Below are 19,803 nucleotides of genomic sequence, written 5' to 3'. Positions count from 1 at the left end.
TGGGGTAGCTCCCTGTATGAAAGGCGATGATATAAATGCAGACTGTTGCGTGGTCCCCCATTCCACGTCCCGGTGACACCAATACTGCTGTGCATCTACTCCTCTATAATGAAGTTTTAATTAACCCTTTACCTCCAACAAATCTTTACCCTTCTCCCATTGAATACCCCCTGTGCATCGCCTACACTATTTATCACCCTTCCTTCCCCTGTTTCACACCCTCACTGTGCTAATGTTCTGGCCTTGGCTTGTCTCAGTCGCTGGGCGCTGTATTAGTGTCACCTGAGGATGAGGCCTGTATCTCATCAACCCCTTTGCATTAACAAGGACCACACCTCTTGGGGAAAACATGGTTTTCTTACAGATGGCTACAATACCTGAGCTTCCAGACTTTCTGAAATAATCACGGCTCGGAATGAAGTAGGTCATTTCCTGGGGCCATTCAAGCAGACTGATGCCTGAATGTGTGTCTAGTGACCACCTCCATCAGGAAATAGAATCCCTACAGTGTGGAAGCAGGCCTTTCGGCCCGTTGAGTCCACACCGACCCTCCGAAGAGCATCCCACTCCGACCCACACGCACCTACCCTTTCCCTGTAACCCTGCATTTCCCATGGCTAATCTACCAGCATGCACATCCCTGAATACTATGGACAGTTTCCCATAACCAATCCACCTAACCTACACATCCCTGAACACCACAGAGTCATAGAGGTGTACAGCATGGAAACAGACCCTTCGGCCCAACCCGTCCATGCCGACCAGATATCCCAGCCCACTCTAGTCCCATCTCCCAGCACCTGGCCCATATCCCTCCAAACCCTTCCTATTCATATACCCATCCAGATGCATTTTTAATTGTTGCAGTTGTACACTATGGACAATTTAGTGTTGCCAATGCACCCCTAACCTGCCCATCTTTGGACTGTGGGAGGAAACCGGAGCACCCGGAGTAAACCCACACAGTCACAGGGAGACTGTGCAGACTCCACACAGACAGTCGCCCGAGGCTGGAATCGAACCCAGGTCCCTGGCGCTGGGAGGCAGCAGTGCTAACCCCTATACTGCCCACTGCCCAGGCCTGGCATGTCCCCTGAAGGGTGGCCAGGAAGGAGAGCTGCTGGGATGGTAACCCCGTCCTCGCGGACTGGGAGTGCCACGTGGCGTGACAACCACGTGCTAGCTTTCTGCCTCCACACTGCACAGCAGAGGGAATGTGCACATGGACTGCACCAGGAAATGGAGCTTCACACCATTCCTGCCTCCACCCTAGCTTTCAGCCACAAGTGGGTCTTGAATGGACATTTCATCTGCCTCTTGCAAAGCTGTTAGGCAGGGTTTCAGCACCAGCAGCACCAGCAGCACCAGCAGCAATGTGCCATTTCCCCTCTGTATCCCTGAGCTGCAGTCAGAGGGGTCAACTCTTTCGGGTTTACCCAATTCCTCATCAGGCTGTATTGGGAGAAGTCAGTGGCAGGATTTCCCACACGCCCCATCTGTTTCCCAGTGAGAGTACACCCTGGTTCAGACACAAGGAGGACTCAGGAGACAGGCTGCCTGGTACTCACTCTGATCGTGCTGCGAAACGTTCTGAAGGGGTTCAGTCAGAATTGGGGAAGAATTGTATCACCATTCCCAAAAAATGTCAGAGCAGGGCGATATTCCTGAATGGCAGTTATCAGCATTTGTGATCAGAAAGTGGAGTCGCAGGTAGATAGGATAGTGAAGAAGGTGTTTGGTATGCTTTCCTTTATTGGTCAGAGTATTGAGTACAGGAGTTGGGAGGTCATGTTGCGGCTATACAGGACATTGGTTAGGCCACTGTTGGAATATTGCGTGCAATTCTGGTCTCCTTCCTATCGAAAAGATGTTGTGAAACTTGAAAGGGTTCAGAAAAGATTTACAAGGATGTTGCCAGGGTTGGAGGATCTGAGCTACAGGGAGAGGCTGAACAGGCTGGGGCTGTTTTCCCTGGAGCGTCGGATACTGAGGGGTGACCTTATAGAGGTTTACAAAATTATGAGGGGCATAGATAGGGTAAATAGGCAAAGACTTTTCCCTGGGGTCGGGGAGTCCAGAACTAGAGGGCATAGGTTCAGGGTGGGAGGGGAAAGATATAAAAGACACTTAAGGGGCAACTTTTTCACCAGAGGGTGGTACGGGTATGGAATGAGCTGCCAGAGGAAGTGTTGGATACTGATACAATTGCAACATTTAAGAGACATTTGGATGGGTATATGAATAGGAAGGGTTTGGAGGGATATGGGCCAGGTGCTGGCAGGTGGGACTAGATTGGGTTGGGATATCTGGTCGGCATGGACGGGTTGGACCGAAGGGTCTGTTTCCATGCTGTACATCTCTATGACTTTGTGCTGTGTCAGGGTCTGACAGATGTAGCTATTGTAGAAAGCCTCCTCCTTGGCCTACAGCAGGCTGGGGGAATGATATGAGGTGACACAGAGCAGGACAACGTGCTCGAAGGAGGAGGATAGCTCGCTGTGGGAGATGGAGAAGGACCAAGGGAGACCAGCAGCCAACAGTCTTATTCTACCTGAGCAGACCCTGCTGGAGCCATCTGCCCAGGATTCTGTGATCACAATCCCAAACGTCCACGGACAAATAGTCTCACACCTTGTCTCTGTCACTGACCATCCCAGAAACAAAACACAAGACCAAATAAACCCTGTAAGGTGACTCTGTAAATAAAGGTCAGCAATTCAGCCTTGTGAATTTCCCTAGCGCCTGCCTTTGCCTGTCCTGGTACTATTATACAGTGCTCTCCCAGCAACTGCAGCACGGCTGCTGGCATTCCCCAGCAGAGTCCGCAATTGGCCTTGTAGGAGATAAGCAGTCCGCTGGGAACATGGCCAGCCCAGTTTACCAGCAGCAGCAGATTATACAGATTCCCAGCAGAACAAGAGTAATTAGCTTCCCAGCAGGAGCAGGGTGAACAGATTTCAAGTAGGAGCAGAGTAAACAGATTCCCAGCAGGACGTGCCCAGCAGGGGCAGAGTATACAGATTCCCAGCAGGAGCAGAGTAAACAGATTCCCAGCAGGACCAGGGTAAACAGATTCCCAGCAGAATGTGCCCAATAGGAACAGAATAAACAGATTCCCAGCAGGAGCAGGGTAAACAGATTCCCAGCAGGAGCAGGGTAAAGAGCGTCCAGCCTCTCTGAGTTGTGGGTGTCCTGGTGAGCTGTGTAGTTTGTGCTGCTGGCCTACGCTGCTCTGCAATGGGGTGGGACGTGGTTTGGCCTCATCCCACCTCATGACCTCTGACCTATGGGCCGGGAATTCCCATCACAATGTCTGAAAGACAAGTGTTGTTGGCAATGACCCTGGAGGTGACGTGGGTGAAAGGCGCTATCTCTGGCAATACCGTGGAACAGGAGAGTTTGGGGAGCTGTTGAGAAACTGGGGCCCCTCCCTGGGCTACAGCAGTCTGTCCAGCTGTTGGGGAGTGGGGCCTGTTGTCAGGCAGTGGGGACAGTCGGGAATGCTGACACTGCAGCTGGGTCGAAAACAACAGGAAGACAGGAGCCCCGGTCCTTGCCAGAAACTTACATTCCAGTCCCAGTGGCCTGTAGCCAACTGTGTGCGTGGTTCAGAGAGCAGGAATCTGTCAGTGGGCGTGTATGCGCGTGTGTGTGTGGGGCTAGTGGAGAGGATCAGGGAAGATTCAGAGAGCTGTGAAGGTGACAGGTTTCAGCTCGGAGATTGATGAGGATGAACCAGGCTGTGAGGCTGCCACTCTCCCTGATGCTCAGTCTCTCGGTTTCTGTGGGACTGGGCACAGCGCTCAGCAGACACAAAGACGCAGGTGAGTACTCCCCTGCTCCAGACAGCACTCCTTCCCACTGCGGGCCACTTCACAATCTCCCCCCGACCCCTCCTCTCTGCCTTTCCCCTCGCTCCTCCAGCCCTGTCCTTTTCCGGAGCCCCGTCTTCCCTCTTCTGTCACTTTCGGGGAGTTTGTGTATTGCTAGAACTACAACAGCCAGGTCCCTGTTCCCAGCCCATTCCGGACTTCTCACGACAGCTGTGATCGGAAGAGCTGGTTGAGATAGTGGGAACCTGAGGTAATCTCTGCTTGGACTCAGCACAGTCAGTGCACAGCCCTCACACAGTCCTCAACGCTGCACTGAGGGCAAGGCTGGAGAAAATGGCACAGGATTCCCTCAGTCACCAGACGCCACAGGTTTAAATTACTGCACTTGTATACACACCGAGCACCTCCGACAACAGGGCAGTAACCAGGTCACCAAGACTGGGAACAATTCCCCCAAAACTGGCCAGTCAGGATCACCCAGCAGTCTCAGTAACACTGAGGGACCCCCTCACTCCCTGTGTCTCTGAGTAACACAGAGAGACCCCCTCACTCCCTGTGTCTCTGAGCAATACAGAGAGACCCCCTCACTCCCTGTGTCTCTGAGCAATACAGAGAGACCCCCTCACTCCCTGTGTCTCTCAGTAACACTGAGGGACCCCCTCACTCCCTGTGTCTCTCAGTAACACTGAGGGACCCCCTCACTCCCTGTGTCTCTGAGTAACACAGAAGGACCCCCTCACTCCCTGTGTCTCTGAGTAACACAGAGGGACCCCCTCACTCCCTGTGTCTCTGAGTAACACAGAGAGACCCCCGTCACTCCCTGTGTCTGTGAGTAACACAGAGAGACCCCCCTCACTCCCTGTGTCTCTGAGTAACACAAACGGACCCCCTCACTCCCCGTGTCTCTGAGTAACACTGAGAGACCCCCCCCCCCTCACTCGTTGTGTCTCTGAGTAAGACACAGGGACCCCCTCGCTCCCAGAGTAACACTGTGCCATTCATGGTTATATTGGGAGTCCTGGCAATGCCAGCGTGTGGTGATGGGCATGTGCTGAATCTGGGCTGTGCCTGTCCCTGTAGTGCAGCCAATGGAGGAGATGCTGATGGCAGTGAGAGGGCCTGTGGGTGTGGGTTTGGAGATGTTCGAGACCAGGCTGTGAGATAAGCCTCTCAGACCAGCCCTTGCAGACAGCTGCCCTGACCACTGCTCAGTCCCCATCTACTGTTCCCAATGCCTCTCTCCCTCCCTCCATCCCTTCCTCAATCCTTCCATCCCTCCCTCTCTCCAAATATCTCTCCCTCCATCCCTTTGTCCATCCCTCCGTCTCTCCCTCCCCAGCCCCGAGTTGTGAGGGTCAGTGAAGAGCTGTCTGCTGTCCCCACCCCCACAGCCCCAGTACAAGACTGACCCTGGGGACGTACCCTGACTGTGGGCACCTCTCAATGTACAGTCCCATCCGGTCTGACCCACAATGCACCGGGACCCAGACTCAGTCACGCTCCGTGAAATCCCCTCCTTAACCGGGAGCACGGTCCCAATCTCTGGACCAGGAGCACAGTCCCACAGTTCAGACCAGGAATGTCTGGAATCACTGATTGTTTGTTTGGGACTGTTCAGTCGGGACCTGTGTGATCAGGTCCCTGACGGTATTTCGCCTGTATTCTGGGCTCAGGTTACAGTCTGTGGGAGCCTGTAGGTCCAGCTGTTGATGCACCCAGGAGCTGAATCTCCATGGGGCTGAAGCCTGTTCTCAGCCATTGTAGTAACTGGCTGTGGGCTTGGTTTCAGGGCTGTCGTGGAGACGTCCATCGATTCGAGATGTCCCAACTGTGTTCCTGCGGGATATTGGGGACTCCTTCCTGCTGTATGAGGTACAGGCTCTGATCGCCAGACCCTACACACACACTCACACTCACATACTCAGACTTACACTTACACACACATATTCACACTCACATACATTCATACTCACTCACACACATATTCACACTCACACTCACATACTCACACATATTTTCACTCACACACACATATTTATACTCGCACACATATTCACACTCACTCACACACACATATTCATACTCACGCTCACACTCACACACATTCACACTCACACACGCATATATACACTCATGCACACATATATTCACACGCACTCACATATATTTATATTCACACACATATACTTACACCCACACTCACACTCACACACATATTTACACTCACACACACGTTCTCTTGCTCCCACTCACACAAATTCATGCGCACTCACACTCTCACACATGCACACACACATACTCACAGTCACTCACTCACACACTCTCTCACACACGCACATACTCACATTCACACACACATACAGTCACACACACATATTCACACACACCCTCACTCGCACACACACACCCACATACACTGACTCACACTCACTCTGACACTCACATTCTCACACACACTCCTTCACACTCTCCTCCCACACCTACTCTCTCCCTCCACACATTGAGACACACTGAGAAACAGACATACCCTTCACATTCTGGAAGAGACCATCAGTTACACACTCATAGACACACACTCACAGAAACACGCCCACAGATGCTGGTGAGCACATTGTCACCGAATGGGAAATTGGTTGGTCAGTGGGAGCCCTGACGACTGTGGGACTCTGTGCCTGTTTTGTTTTGGGCCATGGTCTCCCTGTCTCTTTCCACCTGTTCTCCAGGTTGGGGTGTTGGTTCCAGGTTCTGTTCCTCCATGACTCCATCCGCCCCTTGAGCGGTGAAATCCCATAGCTCAGAGCAAACAGTTGGGATCATCCAGGTCACGTGGTGTGGCTATAACTGGCCACATAGCACACCATCACTCTCCCAGCTGGCCAGGCCTTCCTGCTGCACTTCAACCCTACATTACCCTGACACTCACAGATGGGCACTCAGGGATACACACAGACCTTCACATTGACAGAATAGACTCACAGGCACACACCCCAAGATACACTCTCAATCAGATGCTCACACTCACACACACACACACACACACACACACACACACACACACATGCACACTCACAGGTGTACACTCAGACACACTCACAGACAGACACAAACAGAGACTCGCAGATGCAAACTCACACACACAGATGCAAACACACACACACACACACACACACAGAAGCACACTCACACACACATACACACACAGAAGGACACTCACAGACACACACACACACACCCACACAGATACAAACTCACAGGCACACTTCAGATGCTCACTCGGGTCCACACTCCCAGATGCACAGTTGCAGATATGTAATCAGGCACACACACTCACAGATGCACAGACACACTCACATGCACGCACTCAGAGATGAACACTCAGAGACAAAAAGACAGACTTACAGGTGCACACTCAGTGACATACGCTCAGACACAAACACAGACTTACAGGTGCACACTCACTGACATACACTCAGACACAAACACAGACTTACAGATCCACACTCACAAATATACACTCAGACACAAACACAGACTTACAGGTGCACACTCACAGACATACACTCAGACACAAACACAGACTTACAGGTGCACACTCACTGACATACACTCAGACACAAACACAGACTTATGGGTGCACACTCACTTATATAAACTCAGACAAAAACACAGACTTACAAGTGCACACTCACTGACATACACTCAGACACAAACACAGACTTACAGGTGCACACTCACTGACATACACTCAGACACAAACACAGACTTACAGGTGCACACTCACTGACATACTCTCAGATGAAAACACAGACTTACAGGTACACACTCTCTGACATGCACTCGGACACAAACACAGACTTACAGGTGCACACTCACTGACATACACTCAGACACAAACACAGACTTACAGGTACACACTCACTGATATACACTCAGAGACACAAACACAGACTTACTGGTGCACACTCACTGACACACATTCATAGAAACAAACACAGACTTACAGGTACACACCCACGGACATACACTCCGACACAAACACAGACTTACAGGTACACACTCACTGATATACGCTCGGAGACAAACACAGACTTACATGTGCACACTCACTGACATACACTCAAAGACACAAACACAGAGTTACAGGTGCACACTCACGGACGTACACTCAGACACAAACACAGACGTTCAGGTACACACTCACTGACATACACTCAGACAAAAAACAGACGTACAGGTGCACACTCACTGATATACACTCAGACACAAACACATACTTACAGGCCCACACTCACTGATATATGGTCAGAGACACAGACACAGACTTACAGGTACACACTCAGTGACATGCAGCCAAACAAACACAGACTTACAGATGCACACTCACTGACATACACTCAGACACAAACACAGACTTACAGGTACACACTCACTGATATACACTCAGAGACAAACACAGACTTACATGCCCACACTCACTGATATACACTCAGACACAAACACAGACTTACATGCCCACACTCACTGATATACACTCAGACACAAACACAGACGTTCAGGTACACACTCACTGATATACACTCAGACAAAAACACAGACATACAGGTGCACACTCACTGATATACACTCAGACACAAACACAGATTTACAGGTACACACTCACTGATATACACTCTGAGACACAAACACAGACTTACAGGTGCACACTCACTGACATACACTCAGACACAAACACAGACTTACACGTGCACACTTACTGACGTACACTCAGACACAAACACAGGCTTACATGTGCACACTCACTGATATACAGTCAGACACAAACTCAGACTTACAGGTACACACTCACTGATATACACTCAGAGACACAAACACATACTTACAGGTGCACACTTACTGACATACACTCAGACACAAACACAGGCAGTGAAATGTGGGTAGTTTGAGGGGAGATGGGTGATTGTTGTGGGGAGATGTAGGTATGTTGGGGGTGATGGGGAGCTTGGGTGTGGATGTTGGAGGTTGGGGGAGATGGCGGGTGGCTCGGGGAGATGGGGGACGTTCGGGGGAAAAGGGGGATGTTGGGGGGAGGTGAGGGGAGTTTGAGGGGAAATAGGGTGGTTGGGTGGAAGATGGGGTAAGTTTGGGTTTGATGGGGTTGATTGGGGATAGATGGGGAGGCTTCGGGGAGATGAGGAGAGTTTGGGAGGAGATTGGTGAGTTTGGGGGGAGATGGGGGAGTATGGGGTTGATGGGGGAGATTGGGGAGAGGTAGGGGAGGTTGGGGGGAGATGATGAGAGTTTGCGGGGAAATGGGGGAGTTTGCGGGGAGATGGGGCAGGAGGTTGGGGGGAGATGAGGGGAGTTTGGGGGAGATGGGGAGGTTGGGAGGGAGATGGGGGTAGGTTGGGGGAGATGGGGTGGTTGGGGGAGATGGGTGAGTTTGGGGGAGATGGGGTGGTTGGGGGAGATGGGGTGGTTGGGGGAGATGGGGAGGTTGGGGGGAGATGGGGGTAGGTTGGGGGGAGGTGGGTGAGTTTGGGGGAGATGGGGAGGTTGGGGGAGATGGGGTGGTTGGGGGAGATGGGGTGGTTGGGGGAGATGGGGAGGTTGGGAGGGAGATGGGTGAGTTTGGGGGAGATGGGGAGGTTGGGAGGGAGATGGGGGTAGGTTGGGGGGAGATGGGTGAGTTTGGGGGAGATGGGTGAGTTTGGGGGAGATGGGGTGGTTGGGGGAGATGGGGTGGTTGGGGGAGATGGGGTGGTTGGGGGAGATGGGGAGGTTGGGGGAGATGGGGTGGTTGGGGGAGATGGGGAGGTTGGGGGAGATGGGGTGGTTGGGGGAGATGGGTGAGTTTGGGGGAGATGGGGTGGTTGGGGGAGATGGGGTGGTTGGGGGGAGATGGGGTTTGTTGGGGGGAGGGGGAGATTGGGGGCAATGGGGAGGTTGGGAGGGAGATGGGGGAGATTGGAGGCCGAGACGGGGGAGGTTGGGGGAGATGAGGGGAGTTTGGGGGGAGATACCGGAGGTTGAGAGGGAGATGGGGAGGTTTGAGGGAGGTTGGGGGAGATGAGGGGAGGTTGGGAGGAGATGGGGAAGTTGAGAGGGAGATGGGGTATGTTGGGGGAGATGGGGGAGGTTGGAGGGGTGACGGGGGAGGTTGGAGGGGTGACGGGGGAGGTTGGAGGGGTGACGGGGGAGGTTCGGAGGGAGATGGGGAGGTTGGAGGGGTGATGGGGTGAGGTTAAGGGGGAGATGGCGGGAGGTTAGAGGGGAGATGAGGGGAGGTTGCGGGGGAGATGAGGGGAGGATGGAGGTTGAGGGGGGAGGTGATGACCGAGCTCGGAGGGTGATGTCTATCTGCCTGTGTCTCTCTGTGCTCAGTTCCTTGCTGGAGGCCTGATCATTGATGAGAGGAACATGGTCAGTCTGATGGACGAGGAGTTAGCCTCAACACGAGCAGCTCCTATCTTCCTCAACATCATGAACACCCAGTTCCCTAAGAACCGGGCTGCCCTCGGGAAAATGCTGGAGGAGATTCCAAGCTCGGGAGAGACCTTTGAAATGGACATCTTTGAACAATTACTGCTGGCCTCAGTGTACACGGCACACCGAGGTCACACCAGTGACCAGGCAGACCGGCAGCTCTGGGGAGATCTCTTCTGCTCACTCATGGCTCCACTGATCCGGGATCTCTCTGGGAAGCGGGTCCGGTGTTGATCTCTCAGATCCCAGCCGGTTGTGACCCAGTCACATACCCTTCCTGATCAATCTGGTTTGACCCACTCCAAACAGGACTGAGAGTAAATAGAGGTTTGCTCTGCTCCCACCGAATGTCCAGGCTTACTCCTGCCTAATGAGAGATAGCACAGCCCGCCTTCACCCGGCTTCAACTCCCACAGATCGCAGTCTTCACCCTGGACAACTACCAATCACCTCAAACCCAAACTCCTCACTCCCTCCAGCTCACAGCACAAAATGTACTTCCACATCACTCCCTCCCAGAGAGGGAACACTGCCCCAGTGAGGGAACACTCTCCCAGAGGGGGAACACTCTCTCAGTGAGGGATCACTGTCCCAGTGAGGGAACAATCTCTCAGTGAGGGAACACTGTCCCAGTGAGGGAACACTGTCCCAGTGAGAGAACATTCTCCCAGTGAGGGAACATTCTCTCAGTGAGGGAACACTGTCCCAGTGAGGGAACACTCTCCCAGTGAGGGAACATTCTCTCAGTGAGGGAACACTGTCCCAGTGAGGGAACACTCTCCCAGTGAGGGAACACTGTCCCAGTGAGGGAACACTGTCCCAGTGAGAGAACATTCTCCCAGTGAGGGAACACTGTCCCAGTGAGGGAACATTCTCTCAGTGAGGGAACACTCTCCCAGTGAGGGAACACGTCCCAGCGAGGGAACACTCTCCCAGTTTGGGAACACTCTCCCACTGTGGGAATACTGTTCCAGTGAGGGAACACTGTTCCAATGAGGGAGCACTGTCCCAGTGAGGGAACATTTTCCAGTGAGGGAACACTCTCCCAGTGAGGGAACACTCTCTCAGTGAGGGAACACTGTCCCAGTGAGTGAACACTGTCCCAGTGAGGGAACACTCTTTCAGTGAGGGAACACTGTCCCAGTGAGGGAACACTCTCCCAGTGAGGGAACATTCTCAGTGAGGGAACACTCTCCCAATGAGGGAACATTCTCCCAGTGAGCGAACATTCTCAGTGAGGGAACACTCTCCCAGTGAGGGAACATGGTCCCAGTGAGGGAACATTCTCCCAGTGAGGGAACACACTCCCAGTGAGGGAACAGTCACACAGTGAGGGAACATTCTCCCAGTGTGGGAACGCTGTCCCAGTGAGGGAACACTCTCTCAGTGAGGGAATGTTGTCCCAATGAGGGAACACTGTCCCAGTGAGGGAACACTCTCCCAGTGAGGAAACGCTCTCTCAGTGAGGGTACACTGTCCCAGTGAGGGAACACTCTCAGCAAGGGAACATTCTCCCAGTGAGGGAACACTCTCCCAATGAGGGACCACTCTCTCAGTGTGGGAACACTGTCCCAGTGAGGGAACACTGTCCCAGTGAGGGAACACTCTCCCAGTGGGGGAACACCGTCCCAGTGAGGGAACACTCTCCCAGTGAGGGAACACTGTCCCAGTGAGGGAACACTCTCCCAGTGAGTGAACACTGTCTCAGTGAGGGAACACTGTCCCAGTGATGGAACACTGTCCCAGTGAGGGAACATTCTCCCAGTGAGGGAACACTCTCTCAGTGAGGGAACACTGCCCCAGTGATGGAACACTCTCTCAGTGTGGGAACATTCTCCCAGTGTGGGAACACTCTCCCAGTGAGGGAACACTCTCCCAGTGAGGGAACACTGCCCCAGTGAGGGAACACTCTCCCAGTGAGTGAACACTGTCCCAGTGAGGGAACACTCTCTCAGTGAGGGAACACTGTCCCAATGAGGGAACACTCTTCCAATGAGGGAACATTCTTACAGTGAGGGAACACACTCTCAGTGAGGAAACACTTTCCCAGTGAGGGAACACTCTCCCAGTGAGGGAACATTCTCCCAGTGAGGAAACACTCTCTCAGTGAGGGAACACTGTCCCAGTGATGGAACACTCTCTCAGTGTGGGAACATCCTCCCAGTGTGGGAACACTCTCCCAGTGAGGGAACACTCTCCCAGTGATGGAACATTCTCCCAGTGAGGGAACACTGTCCCAGTGAGGGAACATTCTCCCAGTGAGGGAACATTCTCCCAGTGATGGAACACTGTCCCAGTGATGGAACACTCTCTCAGTGAGTGAACACTGTCCCAGTGAGGGAACACTCTCCCAGTGAGGGAACATTCTCCCAGTGATGGAACACTGTCCCAGTGATGGAACACTCTTTCAGTGAGTGAACACTCTCCCAGTGAGGGAACACTCTCCCAGTGTGTGAACACTGTCCCAGTGAGGGAACACTCTCTCAGTGAGTGAACACTGTCCCAGTGAGGGAACACTCTCCCAGTGTGTGAACACTGTCCCAGTGAGGGAACACTCTCTCAGTGAGGGAGCACTGTCCCAGTGAGGGAACACTCTCCCAGTGAGGGAACATTCTCACAGTGAGGGAACACTCTCCCAGTCATGGAACACTCAAACTGCAGTGGGGGGCAGTGTTCCAGTGAGGGAACACTGACACATTGTTACAATCCAATTCTATAGGCAATAATTACTGATCATTTCAACTGTACATTGCTGTCTACAATATATTGTTACTTTTCATTTCTAGAGTCTATAATTACTGTCTACAGTATATTGTTACTGTTCATGTCTACAGTCTATAATTACTGTCTACAATATATTGTTACTATTCGTTTCTACAGTCTGTAATTACTGCCTGCAGTATATCGTTACTATCCATTTCTACAGTCTGTAATTACTGCCTACAGTATATTGTTACTGTCCATGTCTACAGTCTATAATTACTGTCTACAATATATTGTTACTATTCATTTCAACAGTCTGTAATTACTACCTACAGTATATTGTTTCTACCCATTTGAACAGTCTATAATTATTGTCTGCAATACATTGTTACTATCAATTTCTACAGTCTATAATTACTGTCTACAGTACATTGTTACTACCCATTTCTATAGTCTATGATTACTGTCTGCAACATATTGTGACTACCCATTTCTAGAGTCATAATTACTGTCTATGGTATATTGTTACTACCCATTTCTACAGCCTATAATTACTGTCTACAATATATCATTACTACCCATTTCTACAGCCTATAATTTCTGTCTACAGTATATTGTTACTACCCATTTCTACAGTCAATAATTACTGTCTACAGTATATTGTTACTACCCATTTCTAGTCAATAATTACTATCTAACAGTATATCGTTACTATCCATTTCTAGAGACTATAATTACTGCCTACAGTATATTGTTTCTACCCATTTCTACAGTCTATTATTACTGTCTGCAGTATATTGTTACTACCCATTTCTAGAGACTAAAATTACTGTCTACTGCATATTGTTACTACCCATTTCTACAGTCTATAATTGTTGTCTACAGAATACTGTTACTATCCATTTCCAGAGTCATAATTACTGTCAACAGTATATTGTTACTACTGATTTCTACAGTCTATAATTACTGTCTACAGTATATTGTTACTAATCATTTCTACAGCCTATAATTATGGTCTACTGCATATTGTTACTACCCATTTCTATAGTCTATAATCACTGTCTACAGTATATTGTTACTACCCATTTCTACAGTCTATAATTACTGTCTTCAATATATCGTTGCTACCCATTTTTACAGGCTATAATACAGCCAACAGTGTATCATTACTACCCATTTCTACAGTCTATATTTACTGTCTACTGTATATTCTTACTACCCATTTCTACAGTCTATAATTACTGTCAACAATATATCATTACTACCCATTTCTACAGTCGATAATTACTGTCTACAGTAAATCATTACTACCCATTTCTCCAGCCTATAATCACTGTCTACAATATATTGTCAGTACCCATTTCTACAGTCTATAATTACTGTATACAGTATATTGTTACTAACCATTTCTACAGTCTATAATTACTGTCTACAATATATCATTAGTACCAAGTTTTACAGTCTATAATTACTGTCTACAGTATATTGTTTCTACCCATTGCTACAGTCTATAATTACTGTCTACAGTAAATCGTTACTACCCATTTCTCCAGCCTATAATAACTGTCTACAATGTATTGTTACTACCTATTTCTACAGTTTATAATTACAGTCTACAATATATTGTCACTACCCATTTTTACAGTCTACAATAACTGTCTACAGTATATTGCTTCTACCCATTTCTACAGTCTATAACTAATGTCTACAGAATATTGTTACTACCAATTTCCAAAGTCTACAATTACTGTATACAGTATATCGTTACTACTCATTTCTACAGTCTATAATTACAGTCTACAATGTAGAGTTACTACCAATTTCTACAGTTTATAATCACTATCTACAATATACTGTCACTACCCATTTCTACAGTCTATAAGTCCTGTCTACAGTATATTGTTACTAATCATTTCTACAGTCTATAATTACTGTCTACAGTATATTGTCACTACCCATTTCTCCAGTCTATAATTACTGTCTACAGTATATTGTTACTAATCATTTCTACAGCCTATAATTATGGTCTACTGCATATTGTTACTACCCATTTCTACAGTCTATAATCACTGTCTACATTATATTGTTACTACCCATTTTTGCAGTCTATAATTACTGTCTTTAATATATCGTTGCTACCCATTTTTACAGTCTATAATACAGCCAACAGTGTATCATTACTACCCATTTCTACAGTCTATATTTACTGTCTACTGTATATTCTTACTACCCATTTCTACAGTCTATAATTACTGTCAACAATATATCATTACTACCCATTTCTACAGTCGATAATTACTGTCTACAGTAAATCGTTACTACCCATTTCTCCAGCCTATAATCACTGTCTACAATATATTGTTACTACCTATTTCTACAGTCTATAATTACTATCAACAATATATTGTCACTACCCACTTCTACAGTCTATAATTACTGTATACAGTATATTGTTACTAAACATTTCTGCAGTCTATAATTACTGTCTACAATATATCATTAGTACCAAGTTTTACAGTCTATAATTACTGTCTACAGTATATTGTTTCTACCCATTGCTACAGTCTATAATTACTGTCTACAGTAAATCGTTACTACCCATTTCTCCAGCCTATAATAACTGTCTACAATGTATTGTTGCTACCTATTTCTACAGTTTATAATTACAGTCTACAATATATTGTCACTACCCATTTTTACAGTCTACAATAACTGTCTACAGTATATTGTTTCTACCCATTTCTACAGTCTATAACTAATGTCTACAGAATATTGTTACTACCAATTTCCAATGTCTATAATTACTGTATACAGTATATCATTACTACTCATTTCTACCGTCTATAACTGCTGCCTACAATATATTGTTACTACCCATTTCTACAGTCTATAATTACTGTATACAGTATATCATTACTACTCATTTCTACAGTTTATAATTACAGTCTACAATGTAGAGTTACTACCAATTTCTACAGTTTATAATTACTGTCGACAGTATATTGTTACTAATCATTTTTACAGTCTATAATTACAGTCTACAGTATATCGTTACTAGCCATTTCTGCAGTCTACAATTACTGTCTACAGTATATTGTTACTACCCATTTCTACAGTCTATAACTGCTGCCTACAATATATTGTTACTACCCATTTCTACAGTCTATAATTACTGTCTACAGTATATCGTTACTACCATTTCTACAGTCAATAATTACTGTCTACAGTATGTTGTTATTAATCATTTCTACAGCCTATAATTATGGTCTACTGCATATTGTTACTACCCATTTCTACAGTCTATAATCACTGCCTACAGTATATCATTACTACACATTTCTACAGTCTATAATTGTTGTCTACAATATATTGTTACTAACCATTTCCAGAGTCATAATTACTGTCTACAGTATATTGTTACTACCCACTTCTACAATCTATAACTACCGTCTACAGCATATTGTTACTACCATTTCCACAGACTACAAATACTGTCTACAGTATTTCATTACTACTCATCTCTACAGACTTTAATCACTGTCTACAATATATCATTACTACCCATTTCTACAGTCTAAAGTTACTGTCTACAATGTATCGTTACTACCCATTTCTACAGTCTGTAATTACTGTCTACAGTATATCATTACTATCCGTTTCTACAGTGTATAATTACTGTCTACAGTATATTGTTGCTCCCCATTTCTGCAGTCTCTAATTACTGCGCACAATGTATTGTAACTACCCATTACTACAGTCGATAATTACTGTCTACAGTATATTGGTACTACTCATTTCTAGAGTCCATAATTACTGTCTACAGTATATTGTTTCTACCCATTTCTACAGTCTATAATTACTATCTACAATATATCATTAGTACCCATTTTTATAGTCTATAATAACTGTATATGGCTTCCACCATTTCTACAGTCTATAACTAATGTCTACAGAATATTGTTACTACCAATTTCCAAAGTCTATAATTACTGTATACAGTATATCGTTACTACCCATTTCTACAGTCTGTAATTATAGCCTACAATATATAGTTACTACCCATTTCTACCGTTTATAATTACTGTTGACAGTATATTGTTACTACCCATTTCTACAGTCGAAAATTACTGTCTACAGTAAATCGTTACTACCCATTTCTCCAGCCTCTTATCACTATCTACAATATATTGTCACTACCCATTTCTACAGTCTATAATTACTGTCTACAGTATATTATTACTAATCATTTCTACAGTCTATAATTACTGTCTACAGTATATTGTCACTACCCATTTCTCCAGTCTATAATTACTGTCTACAGTATATTGTTACTAATCATTTCTACAGTCTATAATTACAGTCTACAGTATATCATTGCTACCCATTTCTACAGTCTACAATTACTGTCTACAGTATATTGTCACTACCCATTTCTCCAGTCTATAATTACTGTCTACAGTATATTGTTACTAATCATTCCTACAGTCTATAATTACTGTCTACAGTATATCGTTACTACCCATTTCTACAGTCTATAATTACAGTCTACAATATATCATTAGTACCCATTTTTACAGTCTACAATAACTGTCTACAGTATATTGTTTCTACCCATTTCTACAGTCTATAACTAATGTCTACAGAATATTGTTACTACCAATTTCCAAAGTTTATAATTACTGTATACAGTATACCGTTACTACCCATTTCTACAGTCTATAATTACAGTCTACTATATATAGTTACTACCAATTTCTACAGTTTATAATTACTGTCAACAGTATATTGTTACTAATCATTTCTACAGTCTATAATTACGGTCTACAGTATATCGTTACTACCCATTTCTACAGTCTATAATTACTGTCAACAATATATTGTTACTAACCATTTCTACAGTCTATAATTACTGTCTACAGTATATCGTTACTATCCATTTCTACAGTCTATAATTGTTGTCTACAGAATACTGTTACTATCCATTTCCAGAGTCATAATTACTGTCGACAGTATATTGTTACTAAACATTTCTACAGTCTATAATTACTATCTACAGTATATTGTTACTGATCATTTCTACAGCCTATAATTACGGTCTACGGCATATTGTTACCACCCATTTCTACAGTCGATAATTACTGTCTACAGTAAATCGTTACTACCCATTTCTCCAGCCTATAATCACTGTCTACAATATATTGTCACTACCCATTTCTACAGTCTTTAATCACTGTCTACAATATGTCATTACTACCCATTTCTACAGTCTATAATTACTGTCTACAGTGTATCGTTACTACCCATTTCTACAGTCTGTAATTACTCTCTACAGTACATCATTACTATCCGTTTCTACAGTGTATAATTACTGTCTAGAGTGTATTGTTGCTCCCCATTTCTGCAGTCTCTAATTACTGCCCACACTGTATTGTAACTACCCATTGCTACAGTCTATAATTACTGTCTACAGTGTATTGTTTCTACCCATTTCTACACTCTGCAATTACTGTCTACAATATATTGTTACCACCCATTTCTACAGTCTATAATTACTGTCTACAGTATATCGTCACTACCCATTTCTACAGTCTATAATTACTATCTACAGTACATTGTTATGACCCATTTCGACAGTCTATAATTACTGTCTACAGTATATTTATACAACCCATTTCTACCGTCTATAATTACTGTCTACAGCATACTGTTACTACCCATTACTACAATCTATAATTACTGTCTACGGTATATTGTTACTACCCATGTTTACAGTCTATAATTACTATCCACAATACATCATTACTACCTATTTCTACAGTTTATAATTACAGTCTACAGTATATTGTTACTACCCATTTCTACAGTCTGTAATTACTGTCTGCAGTAGATTGTTACTGTCCATTTCTACAGTCTATAATTACTGTCTACAATATATTGTTACGGTTCATGTCTACAGTCTATAATCACTGTCTACAATGTATTGTTAGTCCCCATTTCTACAGTCTATAATTACTGTCAACAATATATTGTTACTAACCATTTCTACAGTCTATAATTACTGTCTACAGTATATCATTACTACCCATTTCTACAGTCTATAATTGTTGTCTACAGAATACTGTTACTATCCATTTCCAGAGTCATAATTACTGTCGACTGTATATTGTTACTAAAGATTTCTACAGTCTATAATTACTATCTACAGTATATTGTTACTGATCATTTCTACAGCCTATAATTACGGTCTACGGCATGTTGTTACCACCCATTTCTACAGTCGATAATTACTGTCTACAGTAAATCGTTACTACCCATTTCTCCAGCCTATAATTACTGTCTACAATATATTGTCACTACCCATTTCTACAGTCTTTAATCACTGTCTACAATATGTCATTACTACCCATTTCTACAGTCTATAATTACTGTCTACAGTGTATCGTTACTACCCATTTCTACAGTCTGTAATTACTCTCTACAGTACATCATTACTATCCGTTTCTACAGTGTATAATTACTGTCTAGAGTATATTGTTGCTCCCCATTTCTGCAGTCTCTAATTACTGCCCACAATGTATTGTAACTACCCATTACTACAGTCTATAATTACTGTCTACAGTGTATTGTTTCTACCCATTTCTACACTCTGCAATTACTGTCTACAATATATTGTTACCACCCATTTCTACAGTCTATAATTACTGTCTACAGTATATCATCACTACCCATTTCTACAGTCTATAATTACTATCTACAGTACATTGTTATGACCCATTTCGACAGT

At 45.6% G+C, this 19,803-nt stretch overlaps 1 protein-coding gene across 1 annotated transcript; it reads left to right on the top strand.

Moving 5' to 3' along the window:
* The first annotated feature begins 3,662 nt into the window (after window positions 1-3,662).
* LOC132824137 (protein FAM180A-like) lies at window positions 3,663-13,136 on the top strand. Its single transcript, XM_060838387.1, has 3 exons — window positions 3,663-3,824; window positions 5,623-5,705; window positions 10,215-13,136. The coding sequence occupies exons 1-3, from the start codon at window positions 3,725-3,727 to the stop codon at window positions 10,548-10,550; spliced, it is 519 nt and encodes a 172-aa protein (XP_060694370.1). The 5' UTR covers window positions 3,663-3,724; the 3' UTR covers window positions 10,551-13,136.
* The last annotated feature ends 6,667 nt before the right edge of the window (window positions 13,137-19,803 follow it).

The sequence above is a fragment of the Hemiscyllium ocellatum genome, chromosome 18, assembly GCF_020745735.1.
Source record: "Hemiscyllium ocellatum isolate sHemOce1 chromosome 18, sHemOce1.pat.X.cur, whole genome shotgun sequence".
Taxonomy (NCBI): Eukaryota; Metazoa; Chordata; class Chondrichthyes; order Orectolobiformes; family Hemiscylliidae; genus Hemiscyllium; species Hemiscyllium ocellatum.
Note: the sequence above shows the minus strand (reverse complement) of the source record. Positions and strands in the feature narration are given on the sequence as shown.